The sequence below is a fragment of the Petaurus breviceps genome, unplaced genomic scaffold (genome assembly GCF_028583685.1).
Source record: "Petaurus breviceps papuanus isolate PSGF00001 unplaced genomic scaffold, PetGlider_PUasm1.0 98, whole genome shotgun sequence".
Classification (NCBI taxonomy): Eukaryota; Metazoa; Chordata; class Mammalia; order Diprotodontia; family Petauridae; genus Petaurus; species Petaurus breviceps.
This window is the reverse complement of record NW_027187460.1, coordinates 36,496,676-36,518,783: the sequence shown is the minus strand read 5'-3', so window position 1 is coordinate 36,518,783 and position 22,108 is coordinate 36,496,676. Positions and strand designations below refer to the sequence as shown.

At 38.2% G+C, this 22,108-nt stretch overlaps 1 protein-coding gene and 1 long non-coding RNA gene across 2 annotated transcripts in view; one reads left to right on the top strand and one right to left on the bottom strand.

Moving 5' to 3' along the window:
• The first annotated feature begins 1,474 nt into the window (after window positions 1-1,474).
• Window positions 1,475-12,899, top strand: LOC138156125 (uncharacterized). Its single transcript, XR_011167075.1, has 3 exons — window positions 1,475-1,881; window positions 8,199-8,263; window positions 12,091-12,899. It is a non-coding gene; the product is annotated as an uncharacterized lncRNA (long non-coding RNA).
• The window catches only part of TNFRSF11B (TNF receptor superfamily member 11b), a 50,377-nt gene continuing 37,729 nt past the window's right edge, over window positions 9,461-22,108 (bottom strand). The window contains 4 exon segments of the mRNA XM_069081349.1: window positions 9,461-10,667; window positions 12,906-13,130; window positions 14,995-15,186; window positions 21,027-21,396. Coding sequence (XP_068937450.1) covers window positions 10,279-10,667; window positions 12,906-13,130; window positions 14,995-15,186; window positions 21,027-21,396 — 1,176 coding nt within the window. The 3' untranslated portion in view covers window positions 9,461-10,278.

Here is a 22,108-nt window from a genome sequence, read left to right as displayed (position 1 = left end):
ATAGAAAAAGGTCCAGGTTAGAACCTTGAGAAACAACCACTTTTAGTGGGTGGGGAATGTATATTAAATTAAATATATATTAAATTTAGAGCAATATTCATCCATGGTGATATTTCCTCTAAAGATGTATATCACAATCTATGCCTGTCCATTCTGTATGACCTTTTGGCAATATCCTCTCATAAGTTCATAACAAATCATTTACAAAATGTGCTGTGGGCTTTCCTAGAATTATTTTGCTATCCCAAGAGAAGAAATGGAGTGTTGAAACTATTCATTGGTGTTCCTTCCAAGAAAATAAGATCATGTAACAAATAGAAATGGTAAAGCATAATGAGAGCAACAGAAGTAAGAAATGTTGACTGGGATTTATAGGGGAAGTGCCATGGAAAAAAAGATATGTCAATATCTAGGGTAGACTATAGATAAGAGGAGAATAGATGGGAGGGAAAGCTTGTGGGGAAGGGAACAAGAAAGGATGGAGACTGCCGTGTGACCTTGGGGAAGTCACTTAATCCCAATTGCCCTACCTTCCCGCCTCCAAAAAGCCCCCCCCCCAAAAAAAAGAAAGGACTGTACCAATTGTTACAAAAAGTTCATAGGGGATAGTGGAGGAGACAAGGTGGTGTGTAGGGGTGGTAACAACATTTGGGATGCCTTATAAGCCAAGCAGAGAAGTTTGGACTTGATGCTATAGGCAACTTAGCCTTTTGAGCAGGGGAATGACATGATAAAATCTGTATTCTCAAGAGATGAAGGATTAATCATTATCCAGTGTTACATTCAGTATGCCCTCCTGATCTCCTAGACATGGTCAAAGCCTGACCTGAAGTGTGGCTCACTGGAGAAGGTGGTTTTCTCCACTATTTCATGATGAAGAAAACATTTACAACTATTTTTACTAGCTCTTGAAATGACAACCTGCTCAAGTCCTCTCCCTTGCTTGGTGACAGGCGTCCAAGTGGGCTGCTACACGTGTGCACGCATTTACTCTGTTGTTTGAATGGGGCCTCCAGTCTAGAATAAGGCCGAATGACTTGGATTTGTCCAAGGTGACAGAAAGTTAGGGGCTGAGCCATGAACAAAAGCCAATCTACCAGCTTCTCCAATTGTCCCATACCTTTTGCAGGCAGATATCACATTCTCAGCTTTCCCAATAGGCGAAACAGTTGGCACTGAATGAAAAATTCACTTCAAATGATCGCAAATATACCTGAGAAAATGTGTGCCATCTGCTCTCTGAGAATACTTATGTGCTGCATGTGAAATACAGTGGTACTGTCCTTGCCTTAACTAAATCTGATGAAGTGAAAAATACAGAAGATCAATTATTTAGTATCTTCTCCAATGCAGCCTTATTGCCCATTTGTCTTCCTGTTTAACCATCCTTTGACTCACTTCACTGTTAGCCTGTGGGACCTTCAGAAAAGACATGCAAACACTGGAATATGTGTAATGCCCCAGGACGTCTTTCCAGGGCGAGTCTCCTTTCCTTCTCCTCGTTCTTTCCTGGATATGTCAGCTTTCATTTTCTGCAGAATGACATTTCCACCTCCAAAAATATGGGTTTGATCATCAGAGAGTATTTTCCACATATTGAGAAAGAATATAGCAGTGGTCACACCCTCCTCTCAGTTTCAAATGACTTCACTTTTCTGCCCCTGGCCTCAGATGCAAAACCAGGGTTGGAGGAAGAAATGCATCCTTCTAGCTGTAGCTGAGTTTGCTTCATTTGTGGTCTACATTAAGTCCTACAACTTATTGGCTTCTCTCCAGACTGGGTATGCCTAATGGCACAGCAAGATCAAACTTCTCTGGGCATGACAGGACTGATTTCCTCTTGACTAGAGGAAGGCCTTATTCAGGCCCCACAAGCAGCAGGTAAAATTTTCCATTGAGAGTCATTCCTGTCTTTGATGTAATCATATTGAAGGAAAATTAGAAAAAGGATAGCATTAGAGGGAAAACCACTGGCTGCCTGAAGCATTTATACATGGAACAAATATTCATAGATTTGCCTATTTTAAGGGTTCTTCCTTTAAATGAAGAGGCTCCTTTATGATTGCTGGGAAAACTTAGGCCCTGTCTTGTACCCCTCTTCCTGGAAAGGGAGAAGCGAACTCAACACTGTTGTATGAAGGCTCTTGAATAATAGAAAATATTCCACCCTCCACACTGGCCAAGATTATGCCAGGTCAGAGGAGGCCAGTTATGGGCATTTAAGTAGCAAAATACGCTTTTTATTTAATAGTTCCTGGTAAAGGAGAGATATGTAGCTTCCTTGGCCGAGTAAATAGCATTTCTTTTACAGAGTCATGCCAAGGCTAAGTGGTTGGATTGAAGAATTGTTATCATAGCACTTGTCTCTCTTCATTCCAATCTATCCATCACTTAACTTCCAAAGCGACTTTGGAAAGGTCAGGTCTGACCATGTCAACCACATACTCAACAAATTCCATTGCTCCCTATTGCCTCCAGGATCAAATAAAACCCTTTGTTTGCATTTAAAGCCCTTTCCAAATGTGTCCTTTCTTAGCCCTTCCAGTCCTCTTACACTTTATTCCTCTCCATTATCCAGTTACACCTGCCTTCCTGATGCTACTTGAAACCAATACCCCATTCCTCCATCTCCATGATTAGTTTTTCCTTATGTATGTAAAACTTCCCCTTGTCAGCTTTGCTTATTAGTTTCCCTGCTTTTCTAATGCCTTTCCTCTGGCTTTACTTCCCATTTAATGTGGAAAACATTTTGCATGTTTATAGTTAATTGCATATTGTCTCCCCTCCCCCCCAGTAGTCTTTGTATCCCCACTACTTAGTACATAATAGGTGCTTAATAAATGCTTTTTGACTCAGTGGGTCATTTCTCAACAAAACTATAAATTACACTTTGCTCAAGAAGTTCAAAGCCTCTTTTGACTTTCACCCAAATATTTTCCATACTCCCCACTCTTGTTTCTTAGATTTTCTCATATACCTTGTTAATATTCTATGATAATAATTCTTCAATCTCACCTATTTTACCTATTCTATTTATTTTGAATAAATAAGATATACCCATCAAAAGTCATGGTCCAGCCATCTGTTTCAACCTACCAATTTTCAGTAACACCTACGAAGTCAAGTTTCCTTTCACAACCCACCCACACGCCTTTTGTTTTCTCTGGGTTCTTGTCTAAACTTTGAACATTTATGCATTGACACATGGGGTCCTGGGTTTTGCTAATGGTTTCTTTCTTCGATTTTGATGTCTGTGAATTTCTAGGTGTCTCAATGCTACTCTTATTTCTTCTTTGAGGCTACCTCCTATGGTATCTAACTGCAAGAATATACAGAAGATACAGGTAGTTTCAATTCTCCATTTTTTTGGTTTAGTTTTGTAGTTCCTTTCATTAGATTCACAAGATATCTGGCAAACACATTCATATTAACCTTTGTTAAGTGTGCTCCTTCTCTGGCCAAGATTCAGGAACTCTATGCCCTAAGCCATGATTGGAAATTCAAATCCCATTCTCAGATACCACAGTCTTAGTTAGATATTTACTTCCTTAATTAATTTTTATCCTCTAAGAAAAGACATCCCTTGCCTTCGATGGGCAAGAGTGAGGAAAGTACAACCTGGTCCCCTATAATTTACAGTTGCATAACCAAGACTTTGTAATCATTGGTATCAGTTTTTAGGCCTCTTCTGGTAATGTCATTTGTGCCCACATGTATCATTAAGAGTATGTAGTTGTCCATTCTGATATATTGTATAAGGCTATCTGTCACATCTTGGAGGGATGCAACTGCAAAGAGGACAATAGATATTTCTGTTGTTATCAGGTTGATAAATTGCTGCCTCAGTAAACTTGAGCAGGGAATCACCAAAGACCACAACTCTTCTCCACATACTCTGCCTCTTAATGGATGAGCTCTTATGAATAGCTTCTGTGGCTCTAGTACAGTAGTCTTGGGAGGACAAGCAGCTTCTTCTTCCTCAGGTTAACTTTTTCTTTAAAAAAAAGTCCCCCCCTTTTTTTGCTTTTTGGAGGGACAATTGGGGTTAAGTAACTTGCCCAAGGTCACACAGCTAGTAAGTGTTAAGTGTCTGAGGCCAAATTGGAACTCAGGTCCTCCTGACTCCAAGGCCAGTGCTCTATTCACCGCCCCATGTAGCCACCCCCCAAATTTGCTTTAAACACTAATTGCATATCTAGGTGTCCTTTTTCTTGCTCTTTCTCGCTTATGTAAAGTCTTGCTCCACTGTCCTCACAAGGGTCATTTCCTCTCCTCTACCTCAGATTTCCATTTTTTTTCTCCATTGAGATGTCCCTTGTTTTTCCTTTAGCTACCTGAAGCATTTAATACATGGAACAAATATTCATAGATTTGCTTATTTTAAGAGTTCTTTGTTTAAATGAAGAGGTTCTCTTATCATTGCTGGGAAAACTTGGGCCCTGTCTTGTACCCCTGTTCCTGGAAAAGGAGAAGTTAACTCAACACTGTTGTGTGAAGGCTCTTGAATTCTCCTTAACAATCTGGAATATAAAGAGCAGTTATTTGAGCCCTTTTACCTTCTCTCTGTTGGAAAAAAATCAGTTCATACTTATAACACAGATCATAGTCACTTAACTACAGGGGAAATGCAAACATCTCACCGTCAGTAAAAATCACTCAGTGATTTCCCCTATTCTTTACAATGACTAGGATTTCTAGCCTTTTTCTTGACTGATGATGCCTATATGTGGATGTTCCTGGGGTGGGGCACTGAACGTATCATGACCGCATATTATGTAGAAATATTAATTTCCTTAGGGCTTAACATTTCTCTTTAGTGATTTGTTGTCAGAAATGCTAATGTAAATGATCCTATTTTCCCATAATTAATGGATCATGAAATGTTTCCTCCCTTGGCCTTGTTTATACCTCATTCCAGATGGATAAATTACCATTCAGAGCCAAACTCTGAAGTCAGTCTTTGAGAAAACTGACTTGGGATGAAGTGTTAGCACCTCCAGACCAATAACCGTGAGATTTTATATCTGCACTGATTTTTAGGTCATTATTTTAATGTGACTAATGTTCACAGGAGAATCCTTTTTCTTTTGTTGAACTGGGAAGATCACATGACCTTGAACATCAAATTCAATATTCAAATGTTCAATAAGTATTTTGTGAATTCAATGAATAGAAATAATGAAAGGAAATTAATAAATTAATTAGATTTCTTGTCAATCTCTGATATCACTGACTCAATTAGTTTGGTGTTTTTCAACTTAATTTTTTTTTCAATTACCAAGCCTTTATTTTTTTCTCCTTTTTACCTCCCTCTATAAAAAAAGAAAACCAAAACGCAAAACCATTTTAACAACATTTACAGTTCTTGCCAGTTAAAAAATATTGCTTCTCTTGATATTCTTGACCTTTTGTTCCTGCAGATGAATTTTACAAATATGCATGTCAAGCAAAAACAGATTTCCATGTTGGCCATGTCCAAAAATGTAGATTTCATTCATCACATTTAGTACATCAGTACTTTTAGGAACTGAGGTGAGGTACAATTCTTTATTATTGGTTCTTTGAAATCATAGTTAATCATTGTATTGACCAGAATTTTTAAGTAATAAAAATAAATAACACTATGAACCAGGCACTTGATCCTCAAAATATCCCTGGAAGGTAGTTGCTAGTATTAGCACCACTTTATGGATGAGGAAACTGAGGTAAGTAGAGGTTAAATTACTTACCCAAGGTCACACAGTTAGTGCTAATGTAGCAGATTTGAACTCAGGTTTTCCTTTGTTTTCAGTTAATTGCCAATTCAAAAGAGATGTACAAATAGGGCTTTTTCTTATTTTTTGGTTTCTTTCAGGAATAGACCTGGTAGGAGACTCACTAGATCAATGAGTATGCCCAGAGTTTATTCAGATCAGCTGCATGGGGTTTGTCCATCACTCTGGTATCACTCTAAGAAGACGGTCAAACATGACTATGGGACTTTTCTTGTGGGACTTTTTTATTTATAGGACTATCTACTGTGACTTTTAATGTTATACCTAGGATCTGGGTTTTGTTTTTAAAAATATTCTTACAAAGTTTGGGTAGATGAGGGTTATTGTTATACTTAGAAATGACTATGACATAAAAACAAGAGATATCAGTAAAAATAAAATTAAAATAACAAAAATGCAAAAGTTACAACATTGCACATTGTGCAAGAAACCTTTCCTAGTCCTCCATAATGTTGGTGCCTTCCCTCTGAGATTATATACGATTTAGTCTGTAAATATCCTGTTTGCATATGTTTTTATTCAGTTGTTTCAGTTGTGCTTGATGTTTTGGGACCCCATTTAGGGTTTTCTTGGCAAAAATACTGTAGTGGTTTATCATTTCTTTTACAGAAGAGGAAACTGAGGCAAATAGGATTAAATGATGACCATGGTCGCACAGCTAATACATGTCTGAGACCAGATTGTTTTCTCCCCCATTAGACTATGAACATCTTGAAATTGAGGATGGTTAATTTTTTCCCTACCTGAGGGAGATGATAATAATTCTATAGTATTCTTTGAAAGCCCTATTTAGATGACTAGATGAGTATGGGGTCTGAGCATCACACTTGAAACACATCCCTAAGCATGTTTATAAAAGGACAAGGAGGATGGTGAAAGAATTTGAGCTGTTAAGCTAGTAGAGTTCTTTTTTTTTTTTTTTTTATTAAGCAATCGGGGTTAAGTAACTTGCTCAAGGTTACACGGCCAGGTATTTCTGGGTGTGGTGCTGAGCGTCTGAGCCCGGGATTCGATCTCCAGGTCGTCCCAACACTGGAGCCGGTGCTCTTACTCGCTGAGCCACCTGGCCGCCCCTAGTAGTAGAGTTCTTACCCTGCAGAAGAGAGGCTTTACTTAGGTTAGGAATTCTTAACCATTTTTGAATCATGGATCCCTTTGGCAGTCTGGTGAAGTCAATGAAGCCCTTCTCAGAATAATGCTTTTAAATTCATAAAATAAAAAGCATTGGATTATAAAAGATACCAAATATAATGGAATAAACTTATCAAAATGTAAAAACCAAAACCAAAGGTCTCAGATCGAATCCCTGGTTTAGGAGGCACATGATAGTTATGTCTGATTGTCAGACGAAGGAAAGATTAGTCTGGTTTTCCTTGGTTCCAATAGCCAGAACTAAGGCCAAAAAGTAAATCTTACAGGAGTAAAAGAAATTAGCTCAATACCAGGAAGAATTTTGTAACAATTAAAGCTGTCTAAAATTGTAATTGGCTGGCAGAAGAGGTTGTGCTCTCTCCATGTCCCTGGAGCAGAGAGGGGATGCATCCAATTGTCAGGAATATTACAGAAGACATTCATGCTCTACATAGGAATTGGAAAAGGTGACCTCAAAAGTCCCTTCCCACTCTAATACTCTAGGAAAATAAAGCATATTGACTGCAAATATGGAATAAAACAATCATTGTAAATGTATGGATTCTGAGAAACCAATAGTACTGTGGATGGTGAGGCAGCAGATAATTATAGTTCTAATCTTAGTCTTTTTACATTTGAGCAGTTTTCTTTCTGCAAATATTCAATTGGATCTGTGATCTCATGGATCTGGAATTTTTCTCCAGTAGCATATAGATCGAAATGTATATACGTTTGCCCATCCTGTGAGACTTGTCCGTGTCTTTCCCCAAACTGGCCACTGTGGGTGCCCCAATGAGCTGGAGGCCTTGTTTCCTATCTCCTGCAAGTATGAGGATTCAAGTAGGGTACTCAATCTTCGCTGTCCACCTATCATCAATGTCTTGGCTGCAGAGGACTGACGCATCACTGAAGAAGAAACAAAGTACTTCATTTTTTGGCACTTCCAGTATGTTTATCAGGGTTGATTTTCTAACAAACATTGGAGATGTTTGACAATGGTTTCTGAGAAAAAAAAAGTGTTAATTTTAATAACTTGGCAAATGGAAATTGTCTCAGGGAGAGGCATAAAGTATAATTAATGTAAATGGGGATATCACTGTGTTTTTGTTGATTGGTGAGAAATATTCTCAATTATTTTATTATAAAACCTGAAAACTCAATTTCCTCCTTTTTCTACCACTTCTAACAGAAATCTCTGTTTTCCTTCAAGATTCAGTTTAAGTTCCATGTTGGACATAAGACCTTTCTTGATCCTTTCAGCTGATAATGACCAGACCTTTTTGATCCTTTCAGATGATAATGACCAGAGTCACTGGAATGAAGAGAATGTGTTGAAAAGGTATAAGAAGATTGGAAAGGTAAAGGGAGCCTAGGTTATAAAAGATTTTAAATGCTAAATAAAGCATTATTTAATTTTTTTTCTCTTGGATGCTGTACAAAACCATTGGAGTTTATTGAGTAGGGGAGTAACATGATCGGACCTGCACTTTAGGAAATCACTCTAGTCACTAAATAGAAATGAGATCATTGGGATGGAAGAGTAGAACTTGGACATTTGCTCAACTGAAACAAAGTATTTTGCTAGAGCTGCTGAATAAATAATTTTTAAAAATTGGATTGAATTAGTTTTCAAGTCCTCTTATTTCCCTTGGTGGAGCTGCTGAAGAAGGAATATTAAGGAGACAAGCCTAATTGGCTCTAGAAATTGAGAACTAACGCAATACCTTCCAACTTAATTTAGCACTTCAAATCTAATGCAATGTAGTACAGTCAAAAAGTCATTGAGTTTGGCATTTTCGACATGGGTTTGATTCATAGGTTTATAATTTCTTAGCTATTCAACCTCTACGAACTTCCTTTTGGAACCTCAGTTTCATCCTGTGGGTGTGTATGTCTGTGTCTATGAATGTATTTTGCATGGGGAGAGAAGGGGAATTCTGATCTGGTATTCTCTTGTTATTTGGAGGGGGGAAGGCAAGGCAATTGGGTTTAAGTGACTTGTCCAAGGTCACACAGCTAGTAAATGTGTCAAGTGTCTGAAGCTGGATTTGAACTCAGTTCCTCCTGACTCCAGGGTCGGTGCTCTATTCACTGTGCCACCTTGCTGCCTCATGATCTGATATTCTCTAAGGATCTTTCTGGTTGATCATTTTGTCATTTATTTTGATATAATAGGAGTTCCAGGAGGAAACAGAAAGATAAGTAAGGAGAGAGATAGCTTTTGAGTTGAGGCCCTATCCATCTGCTTATGAACCTCAGAATTTAATTTCCATCCTGGCACTCTTGCCTTCTAGGTTCTGAGCACTCTCATCTCATCTTTGCTTGTTTTGTGAGTAAAAGTTTTTGCCATCTCCCAATATTTGCAGTTCTCTTGGATTAGCCATATCTTATATGTCCTGCTGAAATTATAGGCTGTTATTAATACTTTGATCACTCTGGGCTCTGGGCTCTTAATCAACAGAAGGCAAGATATGTGGATCAGGGAAAGGAGAGGGAGCACAAGTCGCAAGCTCCCCTTTATAGGCAGAAACGGTAAAAAGTCAAACACTGAAAAGTCCACCAAAAAAAATTTAATGGTAAGATTTATAAAGTAAAATCATAAAATCTTTTAAATAAGATACATTCACTTTCTCAGAGCAGATAATTTACATATCACACATTTTCCCCCACATTAAAAACTCAGCTAAATTATACATTTTCTTATCCATAGATATTATAGCTTATACGTTGAAAATTACATTATAAACAACACTCCATGGAGGGAGAATGGCAGGACCTATTAGGAAATGCTACATAGTCTCCATCGAAAAAAATATATACTTTATCACTTTCATTTGTCATATTAATAAACAGAATATAAATTTCTCTTTCTAAAATTAAGTCTTATACAATTTCCATTTGAAATGATAAATATGTACAAACCTCCTATCTGAATGAATATAAATAGCAAATACTGCATTAGTGTTATCAGCATGTTTGGAGCTTTTACATAAAATGGCCTTTGAATAAAAGCATCCAGGACTGCTGAAAACTCCAAGTTCTCCCAGTTACACATTCCCATACATAGTAAGTCATGATGAAGTAAAAACATTTTCTATCTGGGTTATTGTTTCCAGTTGAGTTACTTTTAGCGGTAAAGGGGGAAACAGAGTCAGTAGGTATTGAACCAGATCCAAGGTTGGGGTGTATTGAACTCTGGGGGTATACTGTCTCTTAAACATCACCAGGGTAGTCACTTATTTACCACATGTGGGCCCAAAACAACAGAATGCATCCCCACCCTCCCACCCTCACTGAAGACTGAGGAATAGCTTACTCACATGTTCCCTCATCTCACTGTGTGCGTGAACACTACCCCAAAGATCATGGCTGGTTATAAGCAGCTTATTTTACCCGACTGGACTTGGTTCCCTATCATTTCTAGAAATAACTTCTGGTATAATCTGTACATTGTAAAACTGTGCAAAAACTTGACTGTCTTCCTTAGACTCTGAAGGATTGCTTTGGGGAAATGGTATGTTTTTAAGTGTTTCAGTCCATGTGCCAAACCTTTCAGAGTATCTTGATCGCCATTTTTTATTCTCCACAGGCTAAGCAGCTTTAGGATCTGATCAGTCGATTTGCATAACTTCATAGTTTTTTCAATGTCTTCCTTTCCTACTTTCTTCCCCGGTAAGCTTTCCATCAGACTACAGAGCTGTTCCAGGGTGAGGTTCCAGCGTCCAATGTGTTTCACCACACTGTTTTCGCAGAGGTCAATATCTGTGTAAATTAGGAATCAAAAAGACATGCTATTGGATTCATATTCCCCTGATAAAGTCTCTTAAGTCAGTATGTGATCGTTTCGTTCTGAGGATAACCTTTCTTTTCCTTTCTTAACTAGATAAAAATAATAAAAAAATAATAAGTTGATAAAAAATGATCATGATTGAGAGGAACCAGTACCTTAGTCTGAAAAGAACAGTAAAATCACAATGGAATAAAGTCAATAGACAATAGTCATTTCTATTCTTTAGGGTTAATTGAATGTTGGGTAGTTTGGGGAGAGGTAGCATATTATTTCTATAACATCAACAATGATCTACTAATACAACAATTCATAGAAACCGATTCTGAAAAGCAGAACAGTTCTAAAACCCAACAAACCTCAAATGCAGCAGCTCCATCATCACTGGCCATAAATTTGATGGATTTAGCCAAGGCAAAAATAATGACAATCCTGGCCAATGGGTAGTGTACTGCTCTAGAGTGGTCAAGTTAATGTTTTCTAGTTCTCCTGATAGTTAATCTGTTCTAATCAAAATTAATTTCTGTGGTATCAAGTCAGTCTTCAATAAATACATAATCTCATGTGATCCCCATAATAAGAATAATCCCTGAAAACATACTAAGATATAAACAAGCAAATGGCCTTCATAAAGAGAATACTACAGAGATGAAATATGATATGATGATGGGTAGGGAAGCTGCCCTATTTAAAGTAGGACACTGTCTTTCCAGTTTTAGGGGGGCAACTACCCTTTAGAAAAGAACTTTTAGTCTGCCTCTTCTGTCTTCACAAGAAATATATTATCTGCCACAAATGAAAGCAACCAGCTGTTGTGTTGTCTGAGACTTTTACACTAAGAAAGAAATTATTGTTAGGTCATTTGTTACGACTAAATTATCTACAGACAAAGCATATTCGGAAAGCATTTTCCTGAATTTTCCTTTTCAGAATGGATGCCAAATATCCATTGGTCTAGAAACTTTTCCTTCCCTTTTGCTCTATGTGTCCCAAAGCCTAGAACTCACTTTGGATACAATTTGACTTTTCCCTTTGGTTCACTGACTATAAAAAAGGATATGGGACTGTATTTTTGGAATTGTGTTTTTCCCAGCACGAAAAAAGGAAAAATAAAATTTCTCTAGGAGCATTTAAAAAAATCTCTTATGCTGTTCATAAATACCTAATTTTAAAAGAACCCCATTCATAGAATCATTGATAGAAAAGGACCTTAAGAATCATTAATTATAGCAATGGAGTCAGGAGGACCTGAGTTCAAATCCGACCTCTCAGACACTTAACGCTTACTAGCCATGTTACCTTGGGCAAGTCACTTAACCCCAATTGCTCTGTCTTCCTCCCCTCCAAAAAGCAAAAAAAAAAAAAAGAAATATTAATTATATTCTTTTCATTTTACAGATAAGGAAACTGAGGCCCAGAGATGCTAAGTATTCAACAGCCTAGGGTCACACAGGCACTGTGTACCTGTGAAGGGATGTGAACCTAAGTTGTCTTCATGCAATATCTCTACTATGTTCTTCTCTATAATCATATTGTCTCCAACAGTCTTTGCTTTCATTCTGTTGACGGAATTCCAACAAATTCCAACCACGGCTTGAGGTCATGAGTTCCAGCTAATAGAATAGTTTTACTGAACTCTGAGATTTTAACTGAAGAAATTGTAACTTCACATATTGTCCCATTAATTCTCACAATATAAATTCTTAAAATCGTTTCTTGAAAAACAGGTTGCTTTATGAGGATTAATGAGAGGATGCCAATAAACTTTGCCTGATAAATGTGAGGTACTTTAACAAATAGATATAACATGGGTCCTTGATTAAAGTGGAAACTGAGGTCCATAGTGGTTAGATGACTTTTGTTTGCTAGCTAAATAACAAACAGAGTAAGAAGTCAAACTTCAGGTATAGGAGGGAGGCTCTGCAATCTATTTGGGCCTAAACAGAAATGTGGAAGAAACTTTTTCTTACAATCTACCTATATTTGGCTTCCGAAGAAAACAACAGGCATTCAAGTTGATCTGTTTCCTTTTGGGAGAAATGGCACCTCATATTACATTAGCATACTGACCACATTATTTGGAACTCAACAAGGATTCAAGATGGAGGATCATCAGTTCCATGATATGTAACAGGGAAGTTTATTATTTCTCACTTCCCAATGAAAGTAGTTCTCTAGTATCCCTGCTTAGGTCTTGATTTGGAATACCATACCTTGAATAATCTTCTTAACCATGTCCTGGTCTTTGTTTTGGTGCTTCCATAACTTGAGCAGTTGGAATGTTTGTTCTTGAGAGCTGTGTCTTCGTTTAATCCTTTCTATGGTTTCTGCATTCACCTTGGTGCCAGGCAAACTGTCCACTAGGACACTGAGCCAATTAGGAGTCAACTTTGTAGGAACAGCAAACCTGAAGAATGCCTCCTCACATAAGGTGACATCTAAATGGGATGAAAGAGGAAAATTAGTATAACAATGATCTTAGACTCTGATTCTGGGGAAATTACTGATTTTTAGAAATATTAATTTCCTATGACCAGTTGTGTCAAATTCCATTGCATACACCGATTCTTTTAGCTGAAATTCCTTGTATAGTGCCACCCTGGTTAGAACTGTAGAAGTGGAATGTAAACTCTTTGGGAGCAAATTCTATTTCACTTATTTTCTTGAACAGAGTGGGCACTTAATTGTTTACTGAGGTGAATCGAATTTCCAAGTTTTCTAAGGGCACTTAATATTTTTTTTCTTACTCAGTTAATTTTGAAGAATAATGATAATATCAACATGACTAAATCTTTGCCTCAAACTATTCCTCTAATTTAATTTAAATAACTAAATTCAATTAATGCTTATCTAGTATCCACAGGGTACTTTAGATTCAGGACACAAAATAGAGTCTATACTCTTAAGGAAATTACAACGTGACTTAGAACAAGCATATCGAAGTCCTACAAGTTCTATGTACAAAAATATATGTCAGATAGAGGACAAGTAGAAGGGCCTATTGTTCTGAATAGGAGTCCATATTCTATTTCTCGGTAGACAACTTCTATTCAGTTTTCTGAAAGAGCTGAGTTTTAGAGGGAACATGTAACATTTGATAGTGGTTATGGTCTTTCTAAGCATGGCACCAAGGGTCTGAGGTGATCCTGGGAAAAAAAATTTAGGTGAGGGACAGTAGTTAGAAGTCTAGAATTTGAGTCAAGGATGAACAAAAAACTCTCATTAATTCAAAATTAATTTAGATATGTAGCAAGATCAAGGAATAACCAATTAATAGCCATACCCTCTACTGGTATCCATGTGATGTTAAGGATGAAGAAATACACAAGCACATTGGGTGGACTGCCATGTAGAATTTTGGGGACTGGAGTAGCTAGGTGGCACAGTGAATAGAGCACCAGTCCTGGAGTCAGGAGGAGCTAAGTTCAAATCTGGCCTCAGACATTTAACACTTACTAGCCATGTGACCTTGGGCAAGTCACTTAACCCCAATTGCCCTACTTTTCTCCCTCCAAAAAGCAAAAAAAGAAGAAGAAGAATTTTGGGGACTACATGAGCATGATTTGGACAGAATGAGAACATATAAATGGATCATGGTCTGCACCTTCATGAATGAGAAAAGAGAACCATCAAAAATTGAAGTATATCTGACATCTGTTGAGTAAACTACTTGAAGCAAGTAGAGGATCTTGGGACTTAGATGCTAATGATATCTGAGCCTCTTAGGCTATAACAATCCATTATGAATTATACTTTTTTATTAGTTGAGCTCATTTCATCTGTTAGTACCTAATTTATACCTTAGTCAATAATATACATGTTAGTTGAAAGTGATAATATGATCTACCTTTAAAAAATAGTCCACTGATTGAACTTTTTTTCCTCTTTGGATAGCCCACTCTGCACTTCTTTTCCTTCCTTCCCTCCCCACCTATTTCCTTCTCTTCCCACCATCCAATGAATAATATCTGAATTTAGGGCACACAGGGGACCAAATGAAGGTAGAAAAAAAGACCATGCAAGTCAGGAAATTGGAATCCATGATATGACAGGAATTTTTGAAGTATTCTGATGACATTGTACATGTGGACGTGAAAGCTCATAGCTATAGCAACAGTATTCAGGAATGACTGTTGAGTAAACTGAGGCAGGGAGGTTCTGAATGACATTGAATGAGTCGTGGTAAACCATACTAGATGAAGAAAAATGGCTGAACAGGCAGAAAGGAAGAGGTTTTAGGTCAAGCCTTATCATGCAAGATGCTGCTACTATGCCAGAGAAAGGCTTTCAGAACATAATTACCTATTCCACACTTCTGAGCTGCTTCTGTGTTTCCAGTACAGAGATTGTCATGAGTTGCATTTCCTTTTGATGCCATTTGGAGATCAAGGGCACTGCAATTCGTGTGTTTCCTGCATGGTGCTTTAGAGGAAGTCTCATTTGAGAAAAATCCATCTGGGCACCTTTTGCAAATGGTATTTCGCTCTGGGGTTCCTTCAGGAGAGATAACAATCAGTTTACCACTTCAGAATCAAAGACTCTCACAGCAGGTATGGCATTAGTATGGTTTTCTGAAAATCCCGTTAAAAAGTCCTCTACTAAGTCATCCCCACTGCTGTAGTCCACGTTATCGTTTAGACTGACTTTCTGTGTTCACTTGTACCACAGACAGAATGGTCAAGGAAGGACAGATGTCAATTGGGTCCTTTAAACAATTGTTCTTGAAAAATCATGGACTGGTGGAAAATAATTTCTGTTTGCTGTTCTATCATTTCTAGGAATTAATGCAATCTAAATGTCATGTCTCTAAATTCTAACCAGTCCCTGTGATGTTCTCTCTTGCCTTGTACATCAGCATACACACTGGCTAATAAATGTGCTAACCTCAAGAAGTAAAATTTTACAATATAATAAAGTGCTGAACAAAGGAAGGGAAATGGAACTGCTTCCAAAATGTAAACCTGCCATAGAGCAACATAATAGATGTTCGATGATGTCCTATTTTGCTTTAGCTGTTGTGTTTGAGAGAACAGTCATTATAACTTACAGGAAGTATGATTGTATGGGCATTTCACTGCACTGTAGGAAGAGATTTGATATGTTTGGAGAAAACATTAATAGGAAAAACGTGAACCAGCCAACAAATAAAGATGCTATTAAAATAAATAAAGATGTTATTAAAATAAATAATGTCAATACTCTCTTTTATGCATGGATATGTCACATATTGCACAGTGTATTTGCATATGAAAATATCTCCATCTAGTGTGGGTTAGCAGTATTTAAATTATATTTACAACAATAGAACATTCAAATGGATTGAACAACAGCATGCTATACAATGCTAACTGCTAGAAATATGTAAATAGGGATAATTGTGTAATTCTCTTCCCAGTTAGAGACAGCTAGGTGACACAGTGTATAGAGTTCGGGGCCTGCAGTTAGAAGGACTTGAGTTCAAATCCAACCTCAGATACTAGCTGTGTGATCCTAAGCAAGTCACTTAAGTCTTTTTGACTCAGTTCCCTCATCTGTAAAAATGAGGATAATAATAGTACCTGAATCCTAGGGTTGTTGTGAGGATCAAATTGTAAAATGTTAATCACAGTGCCTGGTATGTAGTACATACTATAAAAATGTTAACTATTATTATTAGCTATTATTGTTCATCTAAGAGAGAGGAAATCGTCAGCTCTCACATAGACAATCCTATTTATTTATGTATTTTTAAGATTGCTTTTTGGAGGGAGGAAGGCAGGGCAATAGGGATTAAGTGACTTGCCCAAGGTCACATGGCTAGTAAGTGTTGTGTCTGGGGCCTGATTTGAACTCAGGTCCTCCTGGCTCCAAGGCTGGTGCTCTACTCACTGTGCCACCTAGCCATCCAGACAGTCCTATTTATAACCTGTTCCATATGTATGTATGTATGATCTATCTATCTATCTATCTACTGATCTGACTTTTTTTCTTTTTTTTTTTTTACTAGACCTATGCTTTCTTCAGTATGGGGGACTTTGCATGAGGAACTTTTATTTTGCCAAGGTATTACAATACTAGCTCCCTAATTCATAGCATTTGAAAGCTGCCTGGAGGACACAGGAAGACTGAGAGACTTGCCTATAGTCACACAGTCAAGCATCAGAGGCAGGAGCTGAACCCAGGCCTTCCTGACTCCAAGCCTAGCTTCCTATTTGGTAACCCATGTTGTCTTTTATCCTTTGCAACTAATGGGTATTTAATGACTTGGACAAAGATAGAGTAGCAACTTCCTAATACCCTCATGTTCTTCATTCAATATCTCTTCTAAGACATATGAGTACCAAGCAATGGAGAAATTTATTTTAATGATCATTTTATTTGTTTCATTTTAAGCCTAGAAAAACAGAGTTAGTGTGGCCTAGTGATTAGACTATCAAAGGACTATAATTTCACTGAAGAAATCTCCAATATATTTTCATTATAGACATTATTATACTATTTTGAACAGGATGGCAATGTCTTAGAATAAGGAATCCAATCAATCTGACAGTCATTTATTAAGTATGCTAGGGAGTGGTGGGTCTGAGACCTTGAGGTTACATGTGGCCCTCTAGGTCCTCAAGTGAGGCTCTTTGACTGAATCCGAACTTCACAGAACAAATCCCCTGAATAAAAGGATTTGTTCTGTAAAACTTGGACTCAGTCAAAACCCCTAACTCCAAGGACCTAGAAGGCTACATGTGGCCTTGAGGCCACAGGTTCCCCATCCCCGGGTAGAGGTGGAGATAGAAAAAAAAAGAAAAGAAAAACTGTTTCAGTCCTTAAGGAGCTCACATTCTATTGAGTTATATGTAAACAAATAAGTTTTTTCCAGTCATTTTCAACTCTTCTTGGCCCCATTTGTTTTCTTGCTTTTTGTTTTTGTTTTGTGGCAAAGATACTGTAGTGGCTTTCCATTTCTTTCCCCAGCTCATTTTACAAATGAGGAACTGAGGCAGACAGGGTTCATTGACTTGCTTAGGGTCGCACACCTAGTAAGTGTCTGAGGCTGGATTTGAACTTGGAAGGACAAGTCTTCCTGACTCTAGGCAGGGCAGTTTAACCACTGTACCTCCTAGCTGGCCCAAACAGGTGAGTATATACATGCTAATTTGAGAAAGTGGGAGAAATCATGAAAACTCAAAGGAATCAGGAAAGGCTTCCTGGTAGAGGTGGCCCATGACCTGAGGGGTCAGGGATGCCAAAAATCCTGGCTGTGATACCTACTAGGTTTGTGATTCTGGGAACATGACTTAAGCTCTCTGTGTGTCTCAGATAACTCTCTAGGAATAAACGACTGAGCTATAGAACATTGGTTGAAAGAGCTGTTGGTGGAATTTGTGGAAAGAGCTTCCAATTTTGGTATAAATCTAAGTAGTTGACCCTGCTTCCTAACCTCATTTGAGCAGAAATACATAGTGTAATCCTTAGCATCACTAGAATGTGCCTGCAATGCAGTTGGAGGAGGCCACCATTCTGGTATAAGAAATTCCACGTAGCTTAGAGGTACGGTAGAGACAGGAGAAGAAAACAAGGTACAGAGGCATTTCATAGAAAGGGAGCGGGGATGGGGGAAGATTAATGTTTTAGAAACAGAAATCCCATATCCTTCCTTCTGCTTATGTTTACATTTTCCAGTTGAGAGGACAGCCTGTGTGTTCATGGAAAGTGGGAGGGGGTGAGACAGAAGTAAATGAGGCCTTCTGTGGTGGGCCAAGGAGAATGGCTGCCTTTGTCCTGAGAATTCTGGCTTGACATTTCTCTTTGCAAACATGGTTTCATGCTTCCTTCAAGGAGGTCCCTTCTTCCAAGCTTCATTATTCTATAAATTTCTTCACTCAAATCTAAAGCATTCATTTCTGCTGCAGTCTAGATTAATTTTTTTTAAAAAATTCTATGTTCAATACAAGTTGGGGATGGTTGGGTCAACAGAATTTCTCCCTTAATTGTCAAGTGTTCCCAGGAAACTAATTTTAGACCTCACTTTGGAGAGAGAGAGATAGAGACAGAGAAAGAGAGAGGGAAGAGAGGGAGAAAGAAGAGAGACAGAGACAGAGAGAGACAAAGAGAGAGGCAGAGAGAAAGAGAGAGAGAGAGAGAGAGAGAGAGAGAGAGAGAGAGAGAGAGAGAGAGAGAGAGAGAGAGAAGAGAGAGATAGAGAGAAAGACAGAGACAGAGGAAAAGACAGAGAGACAGAGACAGAGAGAAACAGGGAGGGGGGAAGGCAGAGAGATATGGAGGAAAAGGGAAAGAGATGATGATGATGATGATGATGATGAAGTAATGTCATGTATATTGCAGAAGGAATTCTTTTTCAGGAATGGGTTGAACTATATACCTACTGACACAGTACCTTCCACCTCTGAAATTCTGTGATTTTGATAGAGTGATTCTATAGGATGCTAGAGTCAGGGAGAACTTAGTTCAAATTTTGCCTTAGTACTTACTAGTTTTTTGACCCTGGGTAAATCACTTAATTTCTCTCAATCTCAATTTGTTCATCTATAAAATGGGAATAACAATACCCATCCCTGATGCTGAATTTGAACTGAGGTCTTCCTGAGAACAGCTAGTTGGTAAAGTGGATAGAATACCAGACCTGGAGTCAGGAAGACTCCTCTTCATAAGTTCAAATTCTGCTACAGACACTTACTAGCTGTGTGACCTTGGGCAAGTCACTTAACCCTGTTTGTCTCATGTTTCCTCATCTGTAAAATGAACTGGAGAAGGAAATGGCAAACCACTCTAGTATCTTTGAAAAGAAAACTCCAAACGAGGTCACAAAGAATTGGACATGACTAAAAAAAAAAAAACCAAACTAAAAAACTTACTGACTCCAGGCTTGGCAGTCTATCCATTGGGGCCACCCAATTATGGTTGACCCTCTCATTTTCACTTACCATTTATGTGATTTTGGGCAGGTATCCCTTAATTTTATTGTCCTTAGTTGGACTACATAATCTCTGAAGGCTAATTTAGTTCTAAAATACCACAATTATTTGAAATATTCTTAAAATTTTCAAGTATGTATGAATGGGCTATGTTGGAATTTTACAAATGTGGCAAGCAAAAAAAGCAGCTTGTCTGAGGATTCCATGGTATCTGTTCCAAACTTGTATTCTCAAAATGTAGGGTAAAGGAAATAGGTCAGAACCTGGAATTTAATTGATTTAGGGAATTCCCAGGTGAGGAAACTGCATCTATCAATACAAGTTGCCATCTTCATGGCAACTTATAATCTTAGAATTTCATGGAGCTGAAGTATCAAATGCTGAGCAGTACCATGCCACCAGCAACACTCCCAAGTGTGTGTGTTGGGGATGGGGGGAGTTAGAGGGTAGATTAAAATATAGTTGAGAAATACTTAACAAAATAAATTAAAATACGATAAAACATGAATAATGTTAATATGTGGGTTTCTATGTCAACATGTGGCCTGCAGGAATCTTTACATATGGTTTAACAGTCTCCATTTCTACTTGAGGTTGACGCCACTGTCCTAGAGCACCGAGAAGTTCCACAACTTGCCTGGGGAACCTAGCCAGTGTGTGTCAGATGAACCTAGCTCTTTCTGTCTTCAAGGACAGTGCTCTAACCATTACACCATCCTGTTTTTCAAAATATAAAGGAAAGGAAACATTTTGTTTATAGATGAGCATTTATGCTTGGGTTTAACAATTTGTTTCATCTAAAATGAAGAATACAACTATTGAAGACACATCGCTCCAGCCTTTATCCTTTTTTTAGACACACAGCACATGTTTGAATTCCCTGCCAAAGGAAGAGCCGGCTTTCTTTTTAATAATAAAAATATGCGCTCCCAAATGGCTCTCATTTTTTGACATAATTTATTATAACTGTGCATTGTTACAGTTCTGGTGCCTCATTAATATTGGTATAATTACTCTCTTGGTATCAATTAACATTTCTGATGTTTGTCAAAAAGCATTGTAGCTTGAAGCAGCCAGCTTCCAAATGAAAAACGGAGTATTTATCAGGTATAAACAGTGTAACCCAGAGTAGGCTCCTTTGAAAAAGGGTAATCCATCATGTTTCTCATTAGAGGGCAATTTGCTACGTTTGAGACTTGTCACTAAATTGCATTTTAGTACCACTGGATTCCTCAGAGAGCAGCTCTTTTTGGCAATGGTCCATGGCAGAGGTATAACCCAGGAAGCTTCTTCCGTTTCCTTTGGAGTTTGCTATCCTGTTATGTCATCAGAACAAGTTTGCTTCTTTATCTTTCACTCTGGCAACTCTCCTGTGCTATGTACAACACTAATTAATTTTGCCGGGGATGGAAATCAGCCACCTACCTGCTTGTACTACACCGAATCCTGGGGGACAGCTAGAGTGCTTTAGACAAAACTCCAGTTCCAGATACCGTCCTTCCACACATTCACACACTCGGTTGTGAGTGCTGTTACACTCCTGTTTCACATACTGCAGCTCTTTGCACACTCCACTGCAGTATAGACACTCCTCGTTAAAATGCCAGCTCTTGGTGTAGTAGTGATGGGGGCAGGGCTCACACTGGGTCCTTCTCTTTGTGGTACAGTGCTGCTTTAGGTAAGTGCCAGGGGGGCATTGGTCACACAGCAGCTGACGAGATGTTTCAGGGTCATAATGAAGGTATTTTGGAGGAAAGGTTTCCTGTGTGGTCCACTTAACTGAGATGTCCAAGAACTAGAATGAGGAAAGGAAATGGATGTAGTTGAGCATCAAGGTTTAATCTTTCTTCTGTATCCGCACCACCTTGTATCAAAGTTCCTACCTCGGCATAGTGCCTAGCTTAATACATCAAGGGTCTGGGATTTCCTTAGGGTCACTGATATAGGGCTAGAAGGGAGTTCAGAAAACAATCTTTTCATTTTGCAGGTAAGGAGAGTGAGAAGGCTTCCTTTCTATATTAATAGCCAATTATTGAATTAAGATGAAGGTTTTTTTCCCTTCCTTTTCTCATTTAGAAATCAGCCCCGGTAGGATATTCAGGCAGCCTTTGAAGTACAGGGCTCATAATGAGATGAAATCTTGACAGAAACTGATTCAACTAGAAAACTCAGATCAGTTCAAAAGGTAAAGAAATTTTAGTTTAGGTGAACTGATGGATTCTGATCCATTTTGTTTTACTCAGGTCTGAGTAGAAGTGGATCCCCCCTTTTGTCTAGATTACCCTAGATGGAGTGATATGGATATGACCAAGACTGAGTGATCAGAATCATGCCCCCCAGACCTTCAGTAGAATAAGTTCATCTTTCATTATAATATTCATGCTTTTATTAGTTGCTAAGCAATCAGAGTTGATTGTCACTTCAGGAACACCCACTCTTCCAAGGACATATAAGCATCGAGCGATTTTGATGAGGGGTCTTTGGCATTTGAAAGTGCTACTGACCCT